At 39.1% G+C, this 27,408-nt stretch overlaps 1 protein-coding gene across 4 annotated transcripts; it reads left to right on the top strand.

Annotated features, from left to right (window-relative positions):
- The first annotated feature begins 2,050 nt into the window (after window positions 1-2,050).
- On the top strand, window positions 2,051-27,168 carry AGTR1 (angiotensin II receptor type 1). 4 transcript variants are annotated; one of them, XM_054074331.1, is made up of 4 exons: window positions 2,057-2,186; window positions 6,013-6,129; window positions 13,540-13,695; window positions 21,598-27,168. In XM_054074331.1, exon 4 carries the CDS (start codon window positions 21,651-21,653, stop codon window positions 22,728-22,730), a length of 1,080 nt encoding a protein of 359 aa, XP_053930306.1. In that variant the 5' UTR covers window positions 2,057-2,186; window positions 6,013-6,129; window positions 13,540-13,695; window positions 21,598-21,650; the 3' UTR covers window positions 22,731-27,168. The 4 variants fall into 4 exon arrangements, with proteins under 4 accessions (XP_053930307.1, XP_053930306.1, XP_053930305.1 ...); XM_054074330.1 differs by lacking the exon at window positions 13,540-13,695 and having other exon boundaries at window positions 2,058-2,186; XM_054074332.1 differs by lacking the exons at window positions 6,013-6,129; window positions 13,540-13,695 and having other exon boundaries at window positions 2,051-2,186.
- Window positions 27,169-27,408: the final 240 nt, after the last annotated feature.

Below are 27,408 nucleotides of genomic sequence, written 5' to 3' on the forward strand. Positions count from 1 at the left end.
AAAAGTTCAATTGCCTACTTTCCCAACCCTTTCCTGAAGAAAAAGGATGATAGAAGGTAAGCAGATGATAAGGTAAGGATGATAAAGGAAGCAACAGATCCAGAAGCATTTTGTGACTCTGAGTAGCCAGTATTCGATGCTAGCCTTGAAATATGGCTTCAGTTCCTTCAAGCTCAGCTCTAGGAGAACTGAAAGACCACTAGACGACAAACCCCTGCAAAAAGCACTTTATGGAGGTTTCCTCCTCCTCATCAGCTCCTTCCAGTATGTTTTACCAAACAGACTAAGGCAGAATTGTGCAATACCTGCCAAATACATCGATACGCAGTAGAGCTTTGTAATCAGTCACACATGTACAAAGAACTGCTTAGATAGAATAAACGTATGCCATGTGTCACCCAGTAACATATATGCAAACAAAAGAGCAAACTGCAGTAGTCGGCCCTCAGGGACTGTAGAGGCCTAAAGAGTACTTACTGGCAAGTGTCTTCCAGTCTCTGTCATGATAAATCTGTGAACATGCACATAGTTCATCATTAGTAGATATGTCAGCATGATCTCTTCAGAGGGGAAGCCCGTTACGAAATCCTCAAGTGGCGGGAGGGCAGCACGTTGCCAACACTGACTGCTGCGATCCTGACTGCTGTTCTGATGAAAATGCAGATGATTTTCCTTGACACGCTGTAAGATCAGGGTAAAAGACTATGACACAGGTGAATTAGTGTCCCCATATAATGCACTTATTGTCCATCAGACACTGCCTGGAACAATTAAGTTCATGTATTGTGCCTCAGTTCTGTATTTCTATCTAAGCCTCTGATTTAGTTAACAGTCTTTCAGAAACATGTTCTAGCTAGATAAGACCCTACTGAGTATACATGCGCAGATGCTGAAAAGCAATTATTACTACAGCTAAATTTGTTATTACTGCAAAATCCAAATGTTTCTTCTTGATTTGTCTTACATCGCTATCACTGAGGCTGCTGTAGATCCTAAATATTCAAGCCACAACAATTATGCTGCCGAGCCTCAAAAGGTATTACTATCCTAGATCATCATATCTTCCTTAAGAGGGCCTTCAAGAACACGTTTGATGTAGATTAGAAAGCAATCTGCAGTTGTGCCGTTCCTACTGGAAACACTACCTTTGTCCACAACCATCATCAGATGACCCTAAAATAAAATGGAACTTCTAAAATCCTGTTCTGGATGAGCACAATGCTCAGAAATCGTGCCTGAAAAGCTGCTTCCTGCCCTGTTTATCCGCTCTGGATTAAAAAAACTAAGAAGTAAATAAAAAATGCTTCATTAAGTCTTTTTTGTAATGTCACAGAATGATAGAATAGTTTGGGTTGGAAGGGACCTTAAAGACAACCTAGTTCCAACCCCCTTGCCATGGGCAGGGACACCTCCCACTGGATCAGGCTGCCCAAGGCCTCATCCAACCTGGCCTTGAACACCTCCAGGGATGGGGCACCCACAGCTTCCCTGGGCAACCTGGGCCAGGGCCTCACCACCCTCATGGTGAAGAAATTCTTCCTTATGTCCAGTCTAAATCTGCCCCTCTCCAGTTTATACCCATTGCCCCCAGTCCTGTCACTACAAACCTTTGTAAGCAGTCCCTCCCCAGCTTTCCTGTAGCCCCTTCAGGTCCTGGAAGGTCGCTGTAAGGTCTCCTCGGAGCCTTCTCTTCTCCAGGCTGAACAACCCCAACTCCCTCAGCCTGTCCTCTTGCTGTCCCGCAGCAAGGCAAGGAGCATACTGCCTAGGACACCTATCCCGAGGGGAGTTTGAACATACCTGCTCCCGAAGTTCGACAGATTTATTACTGCTATTTTACAAGTATCTCAATCTCACTGGTGATGACCTGAACGTTTCGGATGTGCTCGGGGGGGGGGGGGGGGGGGGGCTGGAGAAACTGGAAACGCTTGCACACCACTTGAGACACCTCCTTGGGAAAGCTGGAGGGCAAAGGCAGGGAGCAGGCATCCCACGGGGGGCGTGGGCGGCGGCGAGGAGAAGGGAGGGCTGTGGGAGGGAGACGGGTCAGCGGGGTCTGACCCGGGAGATGGGTGGGGAGAGGCAGCGGGCGAGCTGGGCCGGGCTGCAACGCCCCTCGCTATAAACCGAGGGGCCGGGGAGGGAGCTCGCGGAGCGCCCAGCCCCGCCGAGCCGCGCCGAGCCAGGTAAGAGCCGCGCCGCGGGGACGGGGCGGGCTGCGCTGCGCCCCGGGGGCTCCCGCGGCTGCGTTAGCGCTCAGTTCGGGGGCAGCTGGCGGGGCAGCGCGCCCCACGGGTGGATTTCGGGGGCGCCGAGTGTCCCCCTGCCTCAGCCGTGCCCTGCCCCGTCTGGCGATAGAGCGAAGGCGCCCTTGAGCAGAGCGGTGACACCTCCGCCCCATCACGGTTCTTCGCAGCTGCCCGCGAGAGCCGCTTCTCTCGAGTCGCGATCAGATGAGAGCTCCAAATTGTTATTATTGTGCGAAGCTCATGATATAAAGTCATCAGAAATCGCTAGAGGCGATGCTGATGGGGGTTTTTTTGAGACTTGTGCTTGCTTTTCAGTCTAACAGGCAATGCAATTCCACCCGTTAGCAGCTGGTGCTGGTTTCATCAGAACGGGGGCCGTGCCCTCTGGTACCCAGGCTTACCCCTTCATCCCAGGATGCGAAAACGGAGTGATCTGCAACCAGAGATAACATTTTAGTTAGTAAAAGTACACCCATTTCATTGTTTTGCTTGGGTTTTTTTTTTCCCCCCTACTACCAGCCAGTTTCTAAACTTAGAATGGACTCTAAAAAATTAAACTGACCTGGAGTCCTTCAGCATGTTCAGGTGAAATCCTGTAACGTATTTACTATGTTCCCACTCCCTGTGCATTAAAACACTTAAAATGCTATCAGCCACTTACAGGCATACAAGCCCTATATTCTTCCGAGCAGATCAACAGGCATTTGAGACTAAGTCAGTCGATCGGATCACGCTATGTACAAGTAATAGATTTGCATGATTCCGTTTGGCCATTTCTCCATTTCTGCAAACCCGCTGGAACCCGTTACGTACACAGCAATAAGCCACAGCAGGATTCTGTAAATTTCCATCGTTTCCATGAGTAGTAGTACTTCTTTCGCTTGTGTTGGGTTGCATAGCATGAGACAGGGCACTAAACAGCCTCCGTAAAATTACAAGCCCCTCAAAAGGGATGAGATTAAAGAGGAATTTGGACTTTGGTTGTTTTTTTAGTGGCGGTTTGCTTTTGTTGTTTTGATGGGGTGCTGGTGGTGTCATCTTTCATTTGCATAAACCCACACCCTAACTTGATTAGACTTCTGCGCGAATAAGAGGATGGAGTATGGCCTGAAGCAGGTAGTCACCATGGTGATGTAGGACGGCTCTTTTAGTTCTGTTTTACTGTCAAACAGATGTTTCGCACTCCTAACTATGGCAGTCCATTTTGACTGTTGCCACCATAACCTTTTAAATTACAGCATATTTCAAAAATATGGTAAAGTGCCTACTAATTAAGCTTTCATTCATGTATTAAGCATTATAACTATACACCTTTCCAGCAGAAATGTGGCATTTCTGTACACCTTTCTATGATTTGAACTACATAGCAGAGAATAATCCGTTATGACTGTACAGTGCTTCTTAGTTTATGTTGCTAAACTGAGAACAGAGTGGACCTGTGTGATTAAGAGAGGGAAGTCACATTTATCATTAAATTTGAATATAGTTGGTTTCGTTCTCCCCTTTTGCCAAGGTAAATGGAAACACAGTCAATTCTCACACTGGAGGAGAGCAGAAGTGCTCCCATTTCTGATGGTGCCAGGTGTCCTGCCTTCCTGCTTGTAAACAATTCCTTGCTTGGGCTGGACAGCGTGTGCCAACTACAACTTGAAGTTTTTGCTTTAAAAGGCAGCAGATATCAGTCTGAAACGCCAGCATCAGCACTGCAGAAGTGAGGACAGTGCTGCTTTTCAGTTTAAAATGTCACAACTCTACAACTGGCTTACAAATCGTGCGTCATCTTGTTCTATTGGTGTTACTCAATGAATAAGTAATATTTTCTTTAGTCGTACTAAGTAACTGAAAATGCATCTAATTTCTTTTGCTATTTGTAGTACCATAAGAACTGAGGCAGGTGCAGAATGTAAACATGGTGATTTATTTATACTTCCTAGAAGAATTCTGTTGAAATGTATGGACTATGTTTGCAGACAGAGATGTGTCAGAGTTAATTACTGTTAATTTTTTTTTTCCAATAATGGACACTCACTGCATTTTCCTTTACCCTTAAATTTTCTGCTCCGTGGTAATTTTATCTTCTGTGTTTGTTGAAGGAACACATTTAGATAGTCCTTTTCTCTGTCGCTGGCACTGCCTCTGGTTCTTTACGACAGTTCCGGTAACTAATATGATAACTTAAAGTTACATAAACTGCAAGCTCTCATTACTCAGGCCTAGTTAAACTCTTGTTTATGAAAAAGTATAACATAAGTTGAAAATGTATTAAGCAGTCACGAATCTCTCTCTTTTGCTCACTATCTCTCCTTTTTCCCTGGACCTTCTTGAGGTCCTGAAGCTACTAGTGTCACCAGGAGTATTCATAATCTTTTCTGCGGCTACTACTGCACAAATATTAGGGCGTCTAATCACACTGTGAGATGCTTCCAGTTATTTCTGAATGATTGGCATGTATCTGTGATCCCCATACTTCAGGTCTCCTTTTGTGCCTTGGTGAAGACATTAAAGATCACATTCTGTTTCAAGATAGATAGACGACATGGATATTTATGCATTATTCTAATCAAATACTGTCTGACTCTCATTACGTGGTTAATCATGTGCTTTTTTTAACTGAATGTATTCCAGGAGATACCTTAATAAGAGGAGAAATAGACTAAAATTTAATTGGGTATGTTACACCTAAGGCTGAGTTGAGGAAATGGGTTATCAAGATTCACCATCATATGACTAGATCTGCTTGAGCAATAGATTTGATATGCCAAAGAAAGAGGCTATATGGCTAAAGTCAGGGAAAGGAGGGTGGGCAGCAAAGCAAAATAACCCCCCCTTCTATTTGTGACAGGAGTACTGGCAATATATCTGCTCTGACACCCAAAGGGCTAGTGTGAAGAGAGTTCTGAAGCTTAAACAAAACCAGCACAGTTGCTAATTTAGCCATAATGAAGGAGACTTGGGCAGTTAAATGAAAGAGCACAAGCGAGTGAAAGAGACTTTGACATTTCCCATCAAATGGGAAATGGGATCAGACCTGTCCCAACAGACGGCAGAGCAGAGAAGTAAAAAAGAAAGTTAAATGGACACTAGCCTCACAATTAATGTAGATTGCAGTGCCAGTTAAAGAGCACGTATGAGGTCTCTCAAGATTACTTTCACCAACAGACAGTCATTGTACTCACAGCGCTCAAGCCGTGCTCTGTACCATCTTCTAAAACTTAGCCTTGGCCAAAAAAAAAAAAAAAATTTTACAGATGTACTCTAGAAGAACTGTCATTTTTGAACATTTTAGGGAATTTAACAGATCTGACAAACAAGGGGAATTATGATACTTGTACACTATTTTTTTACCTCAACTGTAACAAATAAATGAAAATAAGTCATTTTGACCATAAGTCCTAACAGCTGTGATTGTTTGAGACAAAGCACACATGAAATAGAATGGCTCCTCTAATCATTTATGGCCTTATCTTCAGCTAAATGATGGATTATACTAAGATTACTTTGAGCTTTCAAGTGAATTGCAGCTAAGGGAAGGAAAATATCATGCTCCAAATAGCATGCTGTTAGTATTCTGTTACACCATCATCTGAAAGAACTGCAAATTTTGGGCTGTCAGGTGTCTTTTACAATTTTCATTCCATTTGGTTTTTGTTGGATAGCAAAACTATCCAGGTATCCACTGTATAACAAGGCTATCTAGAATGCTTGGTTACTATTTGTGGTGTTTATCTCCTTTTATAGTAGTTGAGTAGCATTTCTCTTATAGGCACAGAAAATGGGTAATAACTGAAGACGACCTCACAGCAGGAAAGTGAGATCAGACTGGCAATGCATCAGTGAGTGGCGTGATTGAAGACAAGACGAAAGGGAAGCTACAGCAAAGGTAACTGATGATACCTGAAGAAACTGGTACTGAATGTGGGCAAGGCCACTATTTAGACAGTATTTTACTGTCTGAGGTAAAAACTACAATTAGAGTTACGGCAAGAACAAAGAGTGGTTTAACTAAATGCCTAATTTCAGTTAATTAACCTATTCCTTTCTTCTAGGTCATACAAGTTGGTCATTTACTGACAGATTGTTGGCTAGTGGAATCTAATAATCAGCAGATGAAATATAGGAACAGAAATAGAAAAACAAACAAACAGAATTCCCAAGTCCCCTCAGTTTTCTGAAAATTGAGAGGGATATACTGAATGAAAGTACTGTGCCTCAGCATTTCTAGCTCATGCAAACAGTAAAACATTCCAGAAAACCACTGCACAGCTGTACTTATATGTTGAGGGGCTTACGCAAGGGAGAAAAATGTACTAGTTGACTCCACTAAAAAAATGTTCTGTTGGCAGTTATCCTCTATTTAACCCTGCTTTAGCATCATCCAGCCTGGCCAAACCCTTTGCTTGAAGCACGTAATATACAAAGATACAGTCTAAACTTGTTTATTGGAGGAACTGTGCATGCCTCTTCCAATTCCGTCTTAGAGGATGTATGTCAGCTTTTCATCTTTTTTTTGAAAAACTCATATCTGTTTTCATCTTCTTTCCTTTTTCCACTAATTCTTGTTAACCCAGGCCTAAAAGTTTGTACAATTTTCCTTTACTCCTCCTCCTATAAGGTACATGGAGCCCAAGAGTTACTCTGCTACCACTCAGTTCCTGGCAGTTACTCAGAATTTCCTTCCTCCTCAGTTTGTTTACTTAACGTACATCTATCAGAAATACAAAGCACAGGGCAGGAATCAACATCTGTTTTCAAAGTAGCACTCTAGCTCTGCTACTAGCTTTCTGTCTTCATTGTTTTCATCTTGGCTTTGTTATAAACACCTTACTGTGATAAGACATAGGGTTATTTTTTTTTTTCCCAAATCAGGCTTTATTTCAGATAAAAGGTATTTATTTACCTGTGTGCCTCCTAAAAAGCAGTTCTAAGGAAAAATGTTCAAAAATATTTTGCCTTTGAATACATTTCATAATGCTGTTCTATGTTCTTAAAGATATCGTCAAAGGAAGTTGCATCAGTACAGGACAGCCACACATGCAAGCATTTGCTCAGCTCAACTGGTAATTTTTAAAGCATTACAGTAAAGCTCTTGTGGCGCCTTTTAGAGGACACAGTGCTACCCTTTCCAGGCATCTGTACAGTTGCATTTGCTTAAGAACCAAGGCTTCACTTGGTTGACGATGCACTGCTTCACAGCTTAGCTCATGCTCTAGTTCTAGCATGTTGCTGGTCCTCAGTACCCACAAGGACCATTTCAGAGCTAGGAGAGTAAAAGAGAGTTCACTAATGACTTGTATTTTCAAATTAGAGGAATGAATTTTACTTTGACAAAAGCTAGGAAACAAGCTGTACAAATTTGGCTGAACATCTGTTTTGGTATTACTCTATTTAAAGTGTGCTGCCTTCCAGACAAAGCATGAAGGATCACAGTGTCTTATTTTTTTCATGAGTGGTAATACCTTTCCCAGTGGCATGAATTAAGGTGTCTGTATTTGACTTTTCATCCTCTTTGATTAACCCCTTGGCACCTCTTGAGTCCAATGGACTCATACGAAAAAAAAAAAAAAAAATCACAGATACATTGCTTGTCTTTATTTTTGGCTACTCAAATTTTTCGTCTAGTCCTCATAATTATCTGCTTTTAAGAGTTTTATGCAAGTGAAACCACAACTGAGCCTCTATGTTTTCCACGTTATACTTACGAACAGTTACAGTGATACTAACTTCTCTTGGGTTTACTTGCATTACTATTTTAAAAGATTTTTTTGGTCTCTTTTTTTTTGGTCTGAATAACCTCTGTATTTTACCAGTTACTCATACTGTTTTCTTTCCTTTCTGCCTTTGGTTCCTTTTTTCTGACCCTAATGAGGTATTCATTAAGAAGCCTCCATGCTGGTCCTTTGTTTTTAATCTTTTAACTTTTGCCTGCAGGCTGTTCCTAACATTCTCATTTAAGGAAGAAAAGTCTTTTCTGAGGAGTGTTGCTGTTGTGTGATATTTTCCCACCGTAAGAATATATAAATTAATTATATAAAAGAAAAGTAATCAAGTGTTGCAATCAGACACAGTGAACCAAATCCTATTATGTATTGCTGAATTATGACACATGGAAGACAAAGCTTCCTCTGAACAAAGGTGTTAAAATCCTATAACCGTTGCCTTGCATAGAAATCCACAATACATTTGCATTTGTTCACCAGTAAGGCATAAGGCAAAAACTATTTTTTAGCTTGAGTTCTAAAGAAAAAAAAAAAAAAAAAAGGTGTTCAACATGGTTTGTTTTCCCCAGAACGGTAACACTTTAACTAGCGGGAAATTCTGCAGAAATCACCAGCCATGATATTGGAAATGTAGCTATGAAACTGCCACGTTAGTTGGTTTAATTTACATGACAGATACTGTAGTGATATCTGTATGTCTGTGTTCACGTAAACATAGAGATGCTGTATCTGCACGTGGGCTTCATTTTCAATGAATGCTTACATTGCTCAAAGCAAAAGCTTCTATCGGTCACTTTAACCTTATTGGTGATAGGTAAGAAACAGGGGTGTGATTTGTTAGAGGTGTTCAGAGAAGGAAGGTCCTTTTAGGTAACAGTGTGCAACATGAACTACTCTCAGCCAACTCATCTAATTTCCATTAGAGTCTATTTCTGGCGCAGGAGCAGAGAATTTTAAGTGCTCCTTTTTCTCTTCCACTTGTTGACAAGATTATCCACATTGTAGATGAAAATAACTGTATTGCTCTGCACAATGCATTTCTGAAGGTTGTTATTCATTAATTTGTGCTTGCCTTCTATGTTTGCAGAGGGGAAAAAAAGTAAGAATAACAGCCCGTGCTGTAGGAGGGACTGCGTATTAAGCCTGTAGAGCTCTTGGGTATCTCATGGCTCCACCTTAGTGGTATAGCTTAACGGCAGGAAAATGTGTTTGAGGATGAATGTGTCGGTAGGGTCACACATGCATCAGAATGTTCCCATATGTGTCAAATTTACTGATGCGGTGCATGACTTGGAGCGAATTTATGTATGTAAGCTCTGTTGTAGCACCTTCCTTAGTGTTTTACAAAAAAGTACTGGAAGGCAGTTCCTTTACCAGAAAAGCAGAAGTAATGTTATCTTACAGAGTTTATTGTTCATTATGTTATTGTTTCACTTTTAACCAAGGAAAGTTGTTCAGGAGCTTAAGTGACATAATAATAAGTACCAATATCTACCTCGGCATCTTCTAGCTTAGCAGAAGATTAACATGACTGTAGGAGAGTAGGCAAATGACACTGTGGTCACAGAGTATAAACTAAACTACTAAGAAAGTATGGAAGCCTCTGTTTGGACTAGCCTGAAATTCCACAAAGTAGTCCTATCACCTCCCATCTTTGGCTAAAAAGTTATTAGTTGTGTCCCCTACCTCTCCTCCTGCAAACATTTATCCCTAGAGGAAGCAACAGAAACTTAATTAAACCATCACTTTCAGTAGTTTGATACTAGTAACACCACCGATTTTGGGTTGTGTCTTTCATGGTAAAACAAAAAGAAGGCCAGAAAACTCTCACCTAGATTCAGAACAACTCTTTTTCTCCTAAAAGTAGGCAATTTGCTTCATGAGCAAACAGTGGCAGCTTTGACCTTTACATTCCATTTTCTGTTGTGATTTCTGACAGTGGTTGCACGTTGCTGTGGGCATGACACTTGCACATTAACCATTTTAGAAGATTACCATTTCTAATTTAGATGTATAGCATCACGTTTTCTGCTAAATTATCAGCCACCACTAATATAATCAAGAGTTTAAACTTACGCTAATTTTTCCTGGTCTTACCCATGGAATGGTAAGTGCATACTCAGTGTCCAGGCTTTCTCAGAGCAGATTGGAATAACCCTCTTAGCAGTCAGACCTAACTAGCTAGATTTTTTTCCTTCTTCTCTATGGTAATACTTATTTTCCATCCTTTAATGACACGTCATTTTGTTATTTTAATGTTCCTAACAGAGTAAGAGACATTTAATCCTTTACTGAATTTTATTTTTTCTCCTTGGACCAAAATGCAGAAGAGCCCCAGGCTTAATGAAATACTACATATTGATTCACACACACTATATTGCAGTACAGCTACCCAAAAAAAAATTAAAAGACAACCATTTACCTTTGTCATTGGTTCATCTGAATTAGTAAAAGCCAGGAGTGTGGAGAGTCCTCATCGCGGGAGGCAGGGGAGTCTAGAGATGTGAACTGTGTACCTGCTGCTTCCTCACAGCTGCCTGCAGGAGTAGCACCATATCCCTGGAGAGAAAAAGAATCTGTGCTGCAAATTGCTCTGGACAACAGCCACGCTGAGTGATGCACGTTTCTAATATTTTAGGTTTCAAATAAAAATACAGTAACACATTAGACTTTTATATGCTGCAAAAACTGTGAGGAAAAGCCAATACATACGTGTGTCCTCTCACATCCTGGAGTCAGTGACAGGATAACAGTTTGAGACACTAATATTTTGAGGCTCAGTTCTACAAGCCACAGTCTACATCACTCTCAGTGCCCCAAAACGTTACTTACAGCATAACTGTGATCATCAAATAATAAATCCCAGAATGCAATTAAGCACCTCTATAGAGGCAAAATTTCCATTTGAATCCCAAAAGAAAGATCTCTGTAGCACTCCTGAGGTTATTAACTTCTCACTCCTTTCTGTTTTGTAAAAATAATTTCCATATGCTATGAATTTCCATTGTGTGCTTTAACAAGATAAGCGAACTCTTTCCTTTGGTACCAATGCACTGCTGTAGCCAATTCATTAAAAACTTAGTGTCTGGACTCCTTAGAAAAGCCCATCTTTCTTTCCTTTACCCATCCAGAATGTTTTTGTCTGCAACTTCCGTATTGCCCAAGCCCTTAATCTCATGCTTCTTTGAAAAGTCACTATTGACACAACACCAAAAGAGCAACGATCTTCATGAGATAGCTCCAGCACTTGCCTGACCTTGTCCGTAAGTGACCTCTGTAGGAGTTCCATCATCCCCTCCGGTGGGGGTTGTTTCAGGAGCTGTGTAAAATTGGTAAAAGCACACGGTAACTAAGCACCAAGTTAGCAAAAAGCGCCTTCCTTACAACAGCCTGCCTCTGCAGTAGCACTTTAGAGCCTCTTCCTTTCAAGTGTTTTAGGTAACAGATAAACATCATTTCTGCTACAGAACCTTTGATATTTGTAGCCTCCACACTTCCCTGTTTTCAAGAAGCGTGAGGTTAATAAAACTCACAGTGGGGACAGTGTTCCATCAAAAGACTTGCCCAGCATTGCTACAAATTGTGAGTTGCATCTAGAGTTAAAACTATTGTCTTTATAAATTCAGATATTGTTAAAAACCAGAAGAGCAACGAGCTAAATGACTAATGTCTCTCTGTGCTGCTCAGAACATCATCTCTTCCTTCAGCAGCACTGGAAGAGAATGGCTCTATCTTGCATTAAGAGCAGGTTGTGGAAGTACCTCTTATTCCCCCCGAAAAGGCCTCACTCCAGATGACAGCTACTTTCTGCTGGACCAGTGAAACCATTGACTAATACTGAGAAGATCTGGACAGTGAAACCAAGATCTGTTTCAGTGTTGGATGCACAAAGACATCCACTCCAGCAATAAATAAGAATGACCAGAAACAGATAGTACTCGGAACAGCATGGAAAATGTCTTTTAACCCCTTATTAAGCTCTGCATGAAGTCACAGTAGTATAACACGGTGTTTCTCCTAAAAGCTGAAAAGGAAGAACAGTTATCTGCTATATTTGTATATCTATGGAGACACCCACAGGTTTCAATGAAGAAGAGTACATAACCTTAAAGACAGATTAATAGATATATCGAATATCCAGTAAGTCAAATTGTGATTTTATATATGATCTGAAAGGAGGTAAGATACTTCACATATTGTATCTAACCTCTCTTTTGTTACAAGAAGGCATCGTAAGGGCTTCCAACAGTTCTTTTTATTTTGGTAAGGTGGGTTTTTTGCCTCTCTTACCTCTCCTCAGGCTTATAAGGCTAAAATATAGATCTGGATCAAGCACAGAATTAATGCAACTTCCCTTACTCCTCAGGCTGGCGTAGTTCACAGTAGAAGCTTATGGTTCATTCAGTACAGAAATAACAGTGCCAATAGAAATCTTAGGTGTGTGGTTAGGTATCCAGAAGCTACATTTGTGTAGGATGTGCACTGCTGTGTAATTAAAGAAAAAATACTTTAATACTTCTTATTCAGTTGATCTAAGCTATCAGAATAGAAACGTAAAATTCATCAAATTATTTCACTCGCACTTAACAAACCTGAATTTTGTCTTTTATTAAAAATGATCACATGGGGCACACTATATTTTATATAGGCAATTCCAGCTGCAATAAAGGAAATGTGTTAATCCGTTCATTTACTACCACTCAGAGAAAGTAACTGTGCAGCACGTAACCTTTCACGGCTCAAACTAATCTCACTGTTATTCGTTCTGGGACTTGATGGCTTAATTCTTGATCACTATTGACTCTTTCTGGTACTTCCGAATACCCTAAAGATACTACATAACCAGGCATCAAATCCGAGGTTATGAATGTGCAGTAAACTGTATATTCTTAATAAAATAGTACCTGGCATCATGTTGCCATTCCAAAATCTTTTCATGTCAACACTGAAAACCCTAGAAATTCTAGTCCTGCTTTGAACTGAAAGAGATTTATATTTTCTTTCCTGGCATCTAATGTAAATTACATTGTCAGAAAAATGAGGAGATGACACGGCCCTTATAAGCAGACTTTACATTAGCCTGTTGATTACTGATAATTTCTACCTCCTAGGAGGGCACCAGTCTTTGTTTTTGGTAAAGCTAATGGCTAGAACAGAGGTGTAAAAATCTATGGTGGATTAATGATGACAGTTAATACCCTCATTTCAGAGTCTTAATATGTCTAAGCATCTTCAGCCACTTTTAGAAAAAGAGGCAGTTCTTTACTCTGTGGTAGAAACGAGTGACTGCTATAACAATTAATTTTTCACATTCTAAAACTAATTCAGCTATAGGTTTAATAACCTAGGTAAGGAAAATATGATCTTCATTCATGTCAAGACAAAGCAACTGAGGTTACTGGAACAAAGAGATATCACATGGAGATTCACCTTTCAGACATCTTTTCTGAAGGCTTAGTTTTGGAAGTACTGAACTAGATGAATTAATCTAGAAATATATTTTACTTTATTTAATTGTATTTTCTGTTTTAAGTTGTTGCTGTGCAGGTAATTTCATATTCACTTCTCTTAAGGATATATAATACCTGACATATTAAGCACCAGAGAGTTTGCAACGCATTCATGCAGCCTTGATCAAAGAAAGAAAAGAGAGATTGCTCTGATGGATAAACATGAAAGAAAAAGACCAGAAGATTATGTGGAAATATCCAAGATACCTGGAGTATCAGGTACACTGTCAAGCCAGAACCACTGATCTCTAATACCGCCACCTTGCTCTCCTTGAGAGATTAGATGAACCACACTGCTTGTTGAAAGTGGTTAATTCTTCAGTGTTTTGGAGTCCAGTTCTACACTCATTGAATCCAAGAGTGATTTTCCTTCCCTTAGCAGCCAGGAAAAAATGTGTGTATAGAGGAAAAGCTCCATGAAAAGCGTTTCTTTTTAAACCTAAACCTAGAAGAGCCAAAACATGAAACGTACAAACTAAAATACCAAAACTTTCTTTCAGCTGAAAGATTTTGATCAACAAAGCATGGGGTATGGTGAGATAAATTGGTTAGCAACCTTTTGTACAAAATAAACCCCTAGTTGTTACCATGCCAGCATTCACTAAACCACTAAGTTCTAGCAAGGCTGAGAAACTCCAGTGAAGTTGAGCAAGCCACCCTGGCACGAACATCTGCGAGGGAAGTTTTATAGGGATATGTACATCGTGATTTCCCAACTTCTGGGAAAAACAACTGATAGGGTTAACTTTGGCAAAATTGCTGAGTAGCATGAAGAAATATTTCCAGTGTTTCTGGACTCTTAAGTACTATGGGTGTATACGCAAAAAATAGTCCAATCTTTCACTGCTGCTGCAACTGCTAGAATTTTAACTGTGGCATTGTTACGCTGTACGCTGTTAAAAAGAACATGCAGAAATTGGTCACCTGTTTCCTGGTAGTATTACGAAGCATTTAGTGTCTAAAAATATACTTGGAAGATTTTATTCATCACTACATAGCCCTATAGATCAGTTCTAACACAAAGTCCTTGAGTGTGCAAGTGAAAGATTATTTGTCTTTATTCTGCATTTTAAATCTAGTCAGCTGCAAGTTTTCTATCTCTAGATATCACCTCTGTTCCCTTTAAATGCTTCTGGTTTTAGCAGCTTCAAGATACAGACCTCATATGCTTGTACCTAAACGTCCTTTAAGGGTGTAGAGATATACTGACACTATATAACCCGTTTGACATAAATTTAGGACAAGACACATTATTTATCTGGAACAAGACAATGTAGTTAATACCATCATTTTTGGTATTACTTCATTCATCTCCGAGTCTCAATAAAATAAGAGTTACCATAACACTAATAACCTTTCTTTTCTGTCTGGATTGAAAGCTGTTTGTCCTTATTAGCATCAGAGAACTATTTATAAGTTATTTTAGACAGAGTAACATCATCGTGCACTGACAGTGTCCAAAGGCATAGTGACAAACCCAAACTTGCAAAACAGCTGGGGAGCAGGGGCTAAAGAGTGATAAGACTCTTACATTTTCATGTTGTGAAATTGTTTACAATTCATGAAATATATACAGCACTTGAAGCCTAAAAGTCTCAATTTGGACAAGAAAAAAATGTATAGGCTCATATTACCTTTCAATTTCCAAAAATCCTTTCAATACCTTTAAAAAGAAAAAAAAAAAAGCATTTTCAGGAAAAAAAAAAAAAAAAGAATCCTCCTCCAAGAAGGAAAATACATGTTTGAGTCAAGTTAACCTGGAATTACCTTCAAGAATACACCCTGGCTGATATTTGGAAAAAGAGTTATACGATTAACAATGTGCCTAGTTTTAAAATAAACTTTTAGTCTGATGAGTAGGTGTTACTATTTTTCTGTCTGTATTTGTGAAGTAAACTATACTTTTATCCTCCCTTTAAAAATATTATTCTTAATTCGGCTTAAAAAGCTTTAGAGATTTTAAGCTGCATATGTTTCTGACAAAAAAAATACCATGATGTTGTTCTGTGGCTTATAAATGCAAGGACTGGACTGAAAGTTAGCAAAACCAGGAATGTACTAGAATAAAGGCAAGCAGTTACAAGCTAGTAGATACTAAAAGAAAGTGAAAATATTCACTCTAATACATTATGCTCTGCATACATACAGAAGTTCAATGATAGGTGTTTTGCCCTGTGTTTGCATCTTAAGTAATCGTGAAGGAAGAGAATATTTTGAAAGCGATGGCACTTGAATATAAAATAATTATTTTAAAATAGGAAATACGGACCTCTAGTGGTAAAAATGTATGAGTTACACTTCAAAGCGATTTAGCTATGGCTGTTCTTAACTACTTTCCTTTTCCTGTACATTTTCCTCCCCCCCTCAGTCATTTGAAATCCCACACACCCAATTCCATCATTCAGTCCTTACACAACCATTCATTTTTTTCCCCCAAAGGAGAAAGTACTTTCATCTATCCTTTTCTCACATAAATTTTATGACTGAGCATAGTGAAAAGATACTTGGAAAATGAAGGGAAAATTAATGAGAGTAGTTTTGAAAACAAACAGAAGGGAGATGATTATTATTTTCAGAATACACTATTAAGCTGTCATACATAAGGACAGACTCTTTTGAAGTGTGCCGGGGGGAAATAAATACAGAGAAGTTCTTGCAGAGAAGGTCAGAGTACATAAACAATTCATATTTACAAGGTAGAGATAACTGGTCCTCCGCTAGCACAAAATAAGTAATAACCAATTGAGAGTTTTGATGTACTAGAAGAACCAGATCCTGGAGAGATGACAGGCAGATTACTTTCCAGCTATATGGAACTGGCATAGCTGAAGCAGACCAGCTCCAGCTCTTGCAAGCAGAAGGCACGAAGAATCCACACACGGGTCAGAAAGCTATAAAGATAAATACTTTAAAAAGCAGTTTCAACAGACTGGCAGTTGCTTTATAGAATAGTAAAGAGGAGGACAGCTGTTAAACAAAAATGTTATGTTCCAGTACAAGATCCTGCAGATTCCATTGTTCTAGTGCCAGACCCCCTCCTCATCCAAAAAGAGCCAACTTCACAGTTGCTAATGTGGATCTTTGTAAGCTCCATTTCTGTTCTTAGTGCACGTGAACTGATGTATGGGCCATGTCCTGGTTATATACTATCTATTGCTGTTCCATTTTAGTAATATTTTGAGTTATTGTCATTTGCCTTGAAGTCAGATGATGACGTTTGTGGAAGACAGCACAGGGATGACAGGAGGCCTGTGCACACAACAAGGCCACAACAGTTTGAATTATGTGCTTTTATTTGCCCAAGGGTTTGCATTTCTCTCACTTCCTCAAATCACCTGTTAACTCTGGACTGAAAATACTTGGGAAAGCCATGAGTGGGGAACACAGGTTCTTAGAACAAGAAGGTGAAATAAAGGTGAATTTATGGCTTCACAGTCAGGAGTGCTGGGAAAGCAAGGAGGCTAAAGTAGGCATATGAAGTAGAGGAAACTATATCCATTGAGACAATGAGGTTAAAGGGGGTTGTTCTGCTGTACAGGGAAAAAAAGGCAGTGAAATGAGGCATTTGAGAAGTGTCATTAGTCATTAGTTTCTCGGCAATTAGAAATAGAAGAAATTAGGAAAGAGGCAGGCTAAGCTCTGAAGATAAAGGAAAAAAGCTTATGCCACCAGAAAGAAACAAACGTAGTTATTATATTGAACATAATGATCCGAACTTTTTTCAGCTTCTCTTCTCCCTGTGTAGTAATTCTATATCAAAATATAATACATCATCGTCTTAAGCATGGGAATATCTTCTCGTTTGTAAGAAAAGTAAATAATCCACCTACCACCAGAAGAAAAAAAAACTCATTTCCTAATGGTGAGGTGGCTACACTGTGACAGGATTGGTCAGCCTGAGTCTATTTAGTCTTTGCCAAAGCAAATATCAAAACCACATTTTTGTTTAAAAACTGACTTGTGACATCTGCTTACCTATTTATAGCTGAGGAAGTTCTCGCAGAGGGCCGCAATCAGTGCTATCTTATCTTTCAGTTGACAAAGTGTTGTTTACCTCGCATTGGCTCAGTACTCCTTGTTGTTTCCACAGGCAGTTTAATTAGAATGCATGTTCACCCAACAGAAGCAATGAATGGAGTGGTAAATAATAGTTGGTAGAACAGTCTGAAGCATTTCATTATCAGTGACTTATTATAATTATTGTAATTAAAAAAGATAAAAGGCCAAACAGGACAGTAACATACAACAGGGGTTTGATGCTCACCAGATAATTTGCTTTGAGATTGATGCTGCCACACCATTCACAGTAGCATCAATTCAATCCTCTTAGAAAAAGCTCCTTGTGTATCAGCCTTAAAATGATCCAATTATCATTATGTTAACTCGGGTCATTTGAGATGCTTTAAGTGGAATTATCAGTGTGCACAATTTCAATAGTTGCATTTAACTGGCCAGTGGTTTAACCTGTTCTTGTGAATTCTGGCACCATAAAGCTGTACTAGCCATCTATTTCTGGAATGTTTTTAAGCAATCCGTAGTAGGTCCCATGCTGAAGTATCTGCTTTGCATAAAATGTATGTAACCATGACCCTGGGACAAGGAGGTAAATTGTGGCAAGTGAGACAAACAGCAAAAAGGACAGCGGTACAGAAAAGAAATCATTGCCTGTAACGATTCCACACCACCACAGCTTCCCTGCCTCACCATCCCACACTTCTATGGGCCTATGCTTTCCAAAACAGATTACTTAATTCTCCTATGCCGAAGCTTTTCCTAATGTTCTAAAGTTACAGATATCCTCAAGGCAGCAGATCTACCTGAAGCTAGCTCTGAAGCTTTAAAATTTCCAGGAAATCAAAAAAGGAAGCTTGGGATTAGCAATGCCTTCCTCGCTGTATTTCAGATGTGAGGTTCTTATAAGGTTCATTCTCACAGCAACGTTCAAACTATTTTCAGATATGCATGTAGCATTCCATATTTACTTACCTAAAAGCAATGGCATTATGTATTTCTGCTTCCTTTTCATTTAATAAAATCAGCAATGGATTTCTTCCTTTATTCATTGTAATTCCTTACTATAATTTAAAACTGATAACATACCAAACACATCTTTTGCACAGTTCCACTGACTTCCATGTTACACCAAAAATACTTCCATTCTGGAAAGGTTACAGTCTTACACAGATAAATTGAAGTAGCATACTATTTCTTGACTAAATTCCTGCTTCTCCATGGGAAGTGTTCTGGTTTTTTAACTTCCCAAGCAGTTGAAAATAAGCTCAGGGAATTCAATAGCTTAGAGAGCCAGACACAAGTTTCTCACCTCAAAGTATTTTTTGTTTATTTTAACGCATTGCTGAAAATGCAATGTAATTGTTAGTACACTCTCGTGAAAGTACATATGCTGTTAATTATATCAACTAACACAACTACTGGCATGAAAAGTACCAGCTGTCGCTTGGGTAATAAAGAGAAACTAGAAGTTAAACAACAAAATACAGTAGAGTGAAGGGTTGGGTGAGGTGACTGTGAGAAAGGTGCCTTGACATCTACTGGCGTACAGAAAACATCTCAAAGTGGGAACATTCACTGTCAACTATGTTTGTCTCAGCTGTGAACCTGCCAGTTAGTACACCAGAGCAGGATGCACTTGCCAAATAGTACCACTAGTTGGTTGATCACTAAGGAAGGTCTTGCTCAGCCTTAACTGGGTCTTGATTTACTTGACTGCAAGTCTGGCTTGCAGTAATGGTTTTCTTAGTAGAGCTCTAATGAACACTCCCAGCCCCCCTTGTCTGCTTTCGCTCATCAACTTCGCTACAGCTTCTTATTGCTAAGTTTTGGCCATAGTCTCAGTAGGTATATAAGTGGGCAAGGGCTATGACAATGAGCAGACTGTGCAGCACTAGCTTGTAGCTGGGACAAAGCAAATACTGCCAGACCTTGACGTTGCAGAGTCTATCAGTTATTGTCAAGTCTCCTTGGGCACTTTCACACCAAGGGATGAGATAAGAAGATTTATTTATCTTGAAATCTTTTCATTGTGGTTCTTTCTGATCTATGGATAGTGTGACCTTCAACAGAACCAAACACCATGTATTCTACATTTGGCACAGTTTGAAAGCTAGGAAATGCAGCTTAGGATGCATTATACACATGATCAGAAGGGTGTGCGTTTCTTTGTGTCTACTGTATTTCCTTGACTTTCAGTTCTTAAACGTGGCAAAAATAGTTGATGTCATTTTGAGACATTTTTACCAACAGAGGCAACAAGACTAATACACAGAATGAACTGGAGAGACTGGGAGGTGTTACATTGCACCTTTTGCCAAAAAGTTTTAGTTGCATTTAATTAGATATTCCAAACTTGATGGAATTGCCAAGAACCTAAATCTTTAAATTGGCCTGCTAGCTTTTTGGAAATTAATCAACTAAGTAATGCAAACATATACTACAATATTAGCTAAAATAGAGATATACTGAGTCTTTTAAAAGCTAATAAATTGAGAGCCAAAGGGTCACCTTGCTCACAAAATGCTGACTGCAATCCATATTCTGGGTTTAGTTCCTGGCTCTTCTTCAGATCTTGTGTGGGCTTTACCGAGATGTATCCATGTCTCACTTCCATATTAAAAAGAAAAACTGAAAAGACAATCCATTTGGAATAAGGTTTGTCTCCCAACAAGAGCACGTCAGACACTTAAGAGAGCAGCAAACATTCTGTCCTTAACAGGAACATCAGTGCTGAGCAACACAAATAATTAGCAGCCACCTCCTTAACGACACAGCCCACATTTCTGTAATGACAGGTATCTTTTCTTTCTGCAGTTGTCTATACTGCCCAACATCTTAGGGTGCATATATTTACCTGTACGAAAGTGACTTACAGTTACAAGGGTTGTATTTTATTCTTAAAGTAATTACATTTCACTTAATCTGTTCCACGCAGCACAGGTTGGGTTTGGCTGACAGCTGTTGGGATTCCGTAGACAGCAATAAACACTGCTGCGCAATAGTAACTATCAATTTTTAATTATATTTTTTTAATCACCAATGTTTTTTGGAAGACTACTTATAGACTCTGGAGGTTATTTAGTATCAGAGTCACTTAAGGCATCCTACCTGCTTCTTAAAGTCATAAATCATTAATAAGGATATAATTCTTGCAGGACACACAAGCCCTGACAAACCAAACAGGTGCCCTGTAAAGGAGATTTCATACCATTTCCGTACACTTAATGCAGTCCAGAAAGATTTCTCATACACTTAAAAGACTACAACTTCAGCTTCTGGATACATAAATTTAGTCACTGGTTGAACAGGTAATGTAAATTGTGGTTTCTGCCATGCACCCTTCTTAAACTATTTCTACAGTTATTCACATGCAACAAATCAAGAAGTCTGGATTTCTACGGATTCCACGCCCCTCTTTATTAGTTAAATACCATAGGTCCAAGCCAGATGCTAGGAAACTTCAGAATATTTAAGGTATTTATGGTAAAACAGAACAGTAGATTGTGTTCCTCGATCTTTCTTTGTGAAGTAGAAACTGGTTCAAAGAATTCATGTGTGGCAAAAAAAAAAATCTAAGGATTCACATCAGAGATCAAAATTGGTACCTAATCTGAGTTCACTCCCTAATGCATCATACTCCTCTTATTTACAGAGCTGGTATTCAGAGTGCTTAAGTGTAGTTTCCGAGATACCTGAATAACTCGTTCATTAGATATATTGCCTATTTATAGGGAAAAGAAATAACTAAGACTGTCCTGAATTTATAGTTGTCTGCTATTTTGACCGTCTATTATTATTTTTATGACACGCGTTCACTTATTTTAAATGAGAATAGTGTCAATTGAAAAAAGTTCATTAGATTTCAGTTACGTTAAAAAACAACTAACAAATGTTGAGCTGGCTCCTAGCATTCGTACCTTTGTTTTATTCTGCAAGCAAAGTCTCTATGGAAATAAAAATTGGTTGAGAAAATACTCGAAGACAGCTTAGTTTTAAATTCAAAACCATTGACACGTGCTAGACACAAAACCTTGACATTTAATGGAAACGTATTAAAAATTAAATGCTTGTCATGAATAACATTTTCTTCCTCTTATCCCCTCCCAGGTGTGAACTGCATATTTTCTTCCAGAAACTAAGTTGCAGCTGAAGAGATCAAAATGGTCCCAAATTACTCTACTGAAGAAACCATTAAAAGAATCCACGTCGACTGTCCTGTTTCAGGAAGGCACAGTTACATCTACATTATGGTTCCAACTGTTTACAGCATCATCTTTATCATAGGCATATTTGGGAACAGCCTGGTCGTTATTGTCATTTACTGCTACATGAAATTAAAAACAGTAGCCAGCATCTTTCTTCTAAACCTGGCATTGGCTGACTTGTGTTTTTTAATAACTCTGCCACTCTGGGCAGCCTACACAGCCATGGAGTACCAGTGGCCTTTCGGCAACTGTTTGTGTAAGTTAGCATCAGCAGGGATAAGTTTCAACCTGTACGCCAGCGTTTTCCTCCTCACATGCCTTAGTATTGACCGGTACCTGGCCATAGTACATCCAGTGAAGTCCCGAATTCGACGTACCATGTTTGTTGCCAGATTAACTTGCATCGCCATCTGGCTTCTTGCCGGTGTGGCCAGTTTGCCCGTCATCATTCACCGTAATATATTCTTTGCTGAAAACTTAAACATGACAGTCTGCGGGTTTCGCTATGACAACAACAACACAACGCTCCGGGTTGGGTTAGGGTTATCCAAAAATTTGCTGGGCTTTTTAATCCCTTTTCTGATCATATTAACAAGCTACACCTTAATTTGGAAGACCCTGAAGGCGGCCTATCAAATTCAAAAAAACAAGACCAGAAATGATGATATTTTTAAGATGATTGTGGCAATAGTATTTTTCTTCTTCTTTTCCTGGATTCCTCATCAAGTATTCACTTTTCTGGATGTATTAATTCAACTACACGTAATAACAGACTGCAAAATCACTGATATTGTGGATACGGCCATGCCCTTCACTATTTGCATCGCTTACTTTAACAACTGTTTGAATCCTTTTTTCTATGTTTTTTTTGGAAGAAACTTTAAAAAATATTTTCTTCAGCTCATAAAATACATTCCACCAAACGTCAGCGCACATCCAAGCCTAACAACAAAAATGAGCTCCCTCTCGTATCGGCCACCAGAAAACATACGCTTGCCCACCAAAAAGACTGCTGCGCCCTTTGACACCGAGTGATGCATTTTGCAATATACTTTTTTTGAACAACCTTATGAATGAAGCAGCGAGAATGACAAAACTCATCTGCAGGCCTGAACATCACAGATCATTACAGAAATATTAAATCAGCTCAGAGAAATCAGAAGGTTTAGCGGTGGCCTTTTATTTTGCATTGTGACGAGGACTGGTTGGTTTTCATTTTGTTTTTCTTTACTGAAAGCAGCATAAATGACGGACAGGTATGTCAGAGTTTCTGTTGGCATTCTGACATTTACTACAGATGAACTACAAAAGAAGTGTAGAGAAAATTCCCAGATTAAGTTCAGAGGTCTTTGTGAAGGAAAAGCTTGAAATTGCATGAATTAAGAACGATCCGTTTCATACATACACGAGCTATTCCAGATTTTGTTCAAGGAGTTGATGAAGCTACACTGCTTGTTTAGTCATTTGGGTTTTTTTAAATGACCTAAATGTCATATAATCATATTTATAATATCTTCTAAATCATATGCTATCTAGAGAGGCCCAATTTTAAACTCAAATGGAAATGTAAGGCCCTTGAAATTGGTCTAATATTGATTTATTCTACTATTTTTCAGTTTTAACTGGCATTTTTCATAATAATATATGCAATAAAACGTACATTTATTTATTAAATACAGAGTAAATATATTTTTAGATTTATATTCCTATTCCTAGATTACAAACATTACTTCATAAACGCATATTTATATCCCAGTGGGTATTTTTATAGTTGTTTTTAAAAATATATATAGATATATACACACAAAAATGAGATTCACTCAACCTTTTCTCATGCCACACTGACTTTGAAGAATATTACATATGGAGTTGCCTCCATACTCTCTGTAACTAGAAGGAAAATTTGAAAACATGAGTTCTGGGACAGAGGTGATCAGAAAACTTCAACCTATTTCTGTTTAATAACCATTGCACTCAATGAGAGGAATTATTGACTAATCAAATCCACTCCATTTTTCAAATTTCTGGATGTTTGATAAACTCATAAGCAAAAAAAGTGACAATGTTTATATTACAGTTTAACTAATAATGCTTCTAGTCACATCACAAAACACCCAAAACCAAACTTTAATCTTGGCTTTTATGGAATTTCTCTCCTTTTGTACAGAACTAAGCCTAGAGGATTTGCTCCCTGTAGAGCCTTTTTTTAACGAATATGGATCAAATTAAAATTTATGCTAGTGAAAATCAGAACAAAAATCTGGTTCAAACTTCCCATACAAATGAGAGGGGAAAGCTGATCAGCACTGCAGGAAGTTTCAACTAATGGTATCCTTAGATGTCCTTTTTACCTCAAATCATTATAATCAGGAAATTTTTCTTCTCGATTCACATTTGTCTTCAAAGATACACAAATTCATAAATACTTCTTGGCATAGCGAAACTTTTAAGAAAAAATCCAAAACACTGCATACATTGTGCAGACAATTACACGACCCTCGGGAATTTGCAGTATTTCTAATCTTCAAAATTATACATCTAGTGCTGCTTTGTCTCAGGTAGCAGGTGGCTGAGTGTTTTCTGATTAAAAGTTTCTTGCATATACACAAGTAATTTTAATTTTTCTTACTACAGAAAATTATTTTAAAACACAACAAAAAAAGTTATTTGTGTAGTTTAAATACTTTAAAAAACCAGAATGGGACTACAGCCACGACTGGGAATCTTGTGCCTCTTCCTGCTTTTTCATTCACTTATTTTAAGGCGTATTTCTTCAGTTTTGCCTTCATTCTTCCAGCTGGAAAATTGGAAAAACCTCTATGTATGTATGCCACAAGGCACTGTAAGGATTCACTAAAACTTCTGAATCTGTACGTTAAAAAAAAAAAAATGCTCTTTCATTAAAAGTTTAATTCAACTGCAAGCTAATACCTCAAATTCTGAGACCCGAATGTGTCGTTTAAAGACACAGTTCAATTATTCCTGTTATATGTAACGCTGTATATTTAGCTTTTATCTATCCTTACATGTGCACGTGAGGCAGTCATTGTTTAAAAATGAATATGGCAATAGTTCCATGCCTTGGAAATAGCATCCAGAAGAGCACCACTGCCTCAGCACGCCATCAGCTGCGGAAGGACTGAGGGAGTCCCGCTATTTATCTGTATGATACTTTGTTCATGCGCACATGCTGAGCAGCACCAGGAGCCTCCCCTGGCAGCAGCAGCTCTGCCTGGCAGTTCAGTGTGCTGTGCTTGCCACCTGGTGGATGAAGCCACAGATTTATGTTTCACAAAACTTGTTCTAGGAGGAGACAGCACTATTTCCCTGCCTTCCGATGGATTTGGAGATCCTTACCTTTGGCAAACTCCTGTAGAAATGAAATACAAATTTTCCCATCTGAGGGGGAGATAACTTCCTTGACAGGAGCTAAGTAAGCATTTCCTAATCACCTTCTGATCCTCTTTGTCACTGAAATCCAGCGTCCAACAACCACAATAAGTAGTTCCTTCTCAAAACGTTGATTGCATTACCACAAAAGCCACCCCACAGAGAAGAAATATATATATTTATGTGTAAAAAATGAAAATCAATGCATATTTGCAGAAGTGAAAACTAATTATTTAGCTGAAAGGACTTATTTATCACCACGGGGGAAAAAAGAATCGGAATCGATACATGAACGATAAAAATGACTGTATTACAGCAGGAAACGAGAGAAGCCATTGGTTAGGGATCTTGGCTATTTCATGCTAGATCCTGCATTTAAGAGACTGTGTCATAGGCTGCTGGTGCCACCTGTGCCAACCTGCACCGTGGGAAAAAGCATGAGCAGGCACATCGGGCTGAATTGCTGCAGGAAAAGCAGGAAGGGATTGCAGCAGGTGCACTTCGAAGGAAAGCCTGACCTTGAATTGATAAGCAAAGAAAGTGACAGGCAAAGCTGCTGTTAAATAATGCTGGGAAATTTTTGTTCTGCTAAGGGGATTGGAAAATTGTCATCATCTGCCAAATATCCTAGTTTAGTGTTTCTTAAAAAAAAAAAAAAAAAAAAAGGCAGCAAATCAATAGATACTGAAAAGTATCCAGAGATAAAATCCTACAGTAGCTCTAACTGAGCAGCAGCAAAGATCAAATATTTGGAGCACCGAGCTATGGTGTAGAGCCACATCCTGCAGTTCAGGCATCCCCACAAAGCCCCAAAGTGACAGCTAACTGAAGAGCTCCAGTTTCCCTCTGCACAACCAAACCACTTCCACCACACATCTGTCTGCAATGAACGCAGGTGCTTAGAAAGACATTGTTGCTGAGCCTTATGCTCCCCTGCCCATCTGCTGGCTGAAAATACCGCGCTGGATGTTGGACCCTTGGCTGCATGGCCTCTACTGAGGCGCAGCAAGGGAATGGCCAGATTATCCTTTGGTGCAAGAAGATACTTCTTGCAAACAGAGCAGGAGGGAGTAATGACTTCCCCATCTTTGGCAAACTTGGGATCGAGCCATCTTCATTTCATATCAAAATAAGACCTAGCTATGTATGTTTAAGAACAAACTTCCACTATCTTAAAGGACAAAGAGTTAATAAAGATGCAGTAGTGTGCTGTTATTTAAAAAGGAAGTATCCGGAGTGCTTTTCATTCTCAGGACAACCAAATTAAAATACTTGACAAAACTCTTAGTCTGTCCCTGTGCTCTCCTGGTGTGAGGAACTCAAGCAAATGTTAATGGGGCAGCGTACAGCCAGACCTAAATACTGGGGTCACTACCCTTGCTCTGTCATAATTATATTCTGTTGACTTGTTTGAATAATTTCTTTCTGCTGGCAGAAAAATTATTAAATCACATTACATTTGACATGTACATGTATAATATTTATTGTGTGATAGTACTTTATATGACTCGTGTTTCATGCTCTGCTCTACTTGCTTGTCCATTTCATGCCTATCCTAAATCATACTGTATAATCTGCACTGGTTAGCCTAAATTCCAACAAAACAGTTACAGATACAATAGGGATTAATTTGGCTTGTCAGCTTAACACTTTCCTCATGTTTGTGTTGTTAATCAAGATGTTGCAGAGTAAGCATGAGGCCAGAAGTTCTCTTCTGTAAGTACTATTTAGGTAATGGTTTTCATCATCTACTTGAAACGATGGCAGCAGCAGAGAATACAGTATGATTCCCGAGTTTGGCTTAATTTTGCTTGCACAGCTTCAGCAATGATTTATCTTCCTGACCCCCTTTTAAAGTATACTGAAGTGCAAGTATTCAAGTGAGAAATTTGCAATGGAAAGGAGTAACAAAAACTTGGGAGGGAGCAGAAGAAGGCCAACAGGGACTTAATGATTTTGGAAGTACTTAGTGTTACATGTAAATACTTAGTTTTATTTTTTTAAAAGATAAAAAAAGAACCTAATAATAAATATTCCAGAAAGTTTGGAGAGGCACTTTTAAGTTTACTAATAATGTCCTGCTCAGTTTACTAATAATGTCCTTTTATATCAGAACATATAAAACCATTCTTATCCTGTTCACAAGGTCAGGGTCTCCAGCTCTGCTTTTCTACATGGCATTAAAGGCTTGGCCAGACCACCATCCCACCAGCTTGTTCAAAGTAATGAGGCTGTTCTATCAATCATTGAGACCATTTCAACAGCAACCTCACTACCAAGGCTGAACTAATAAACACTCAATGTTAATGGCAGAGCTGTCAAG

This window comes from Cuculus canorus, chromosome 9 (assembly GCF_017976375.1).
Source record: "Cuculus canorus isolate bCucCan1 chromosome 9, bCucCan1.pri, whole genome shotgun sequence".
Classification (NCBI taxonomy): domain Eukaryota; kingdom Metazoa; phylum Chordata; class Aves; order Cuculiformes; family Cuculidae; genus Cuculus; species Cuculus canorus.

What these genes read in the sequence shown, in the direction of transcription:
- AGTR1 (XM_054074332.1), top strand. Translation starts at nt 21,651, where the DNA reads ATGGTCCCAAATTACTCTACTGAAGAAACCATTAAAAGAATCCACGTC.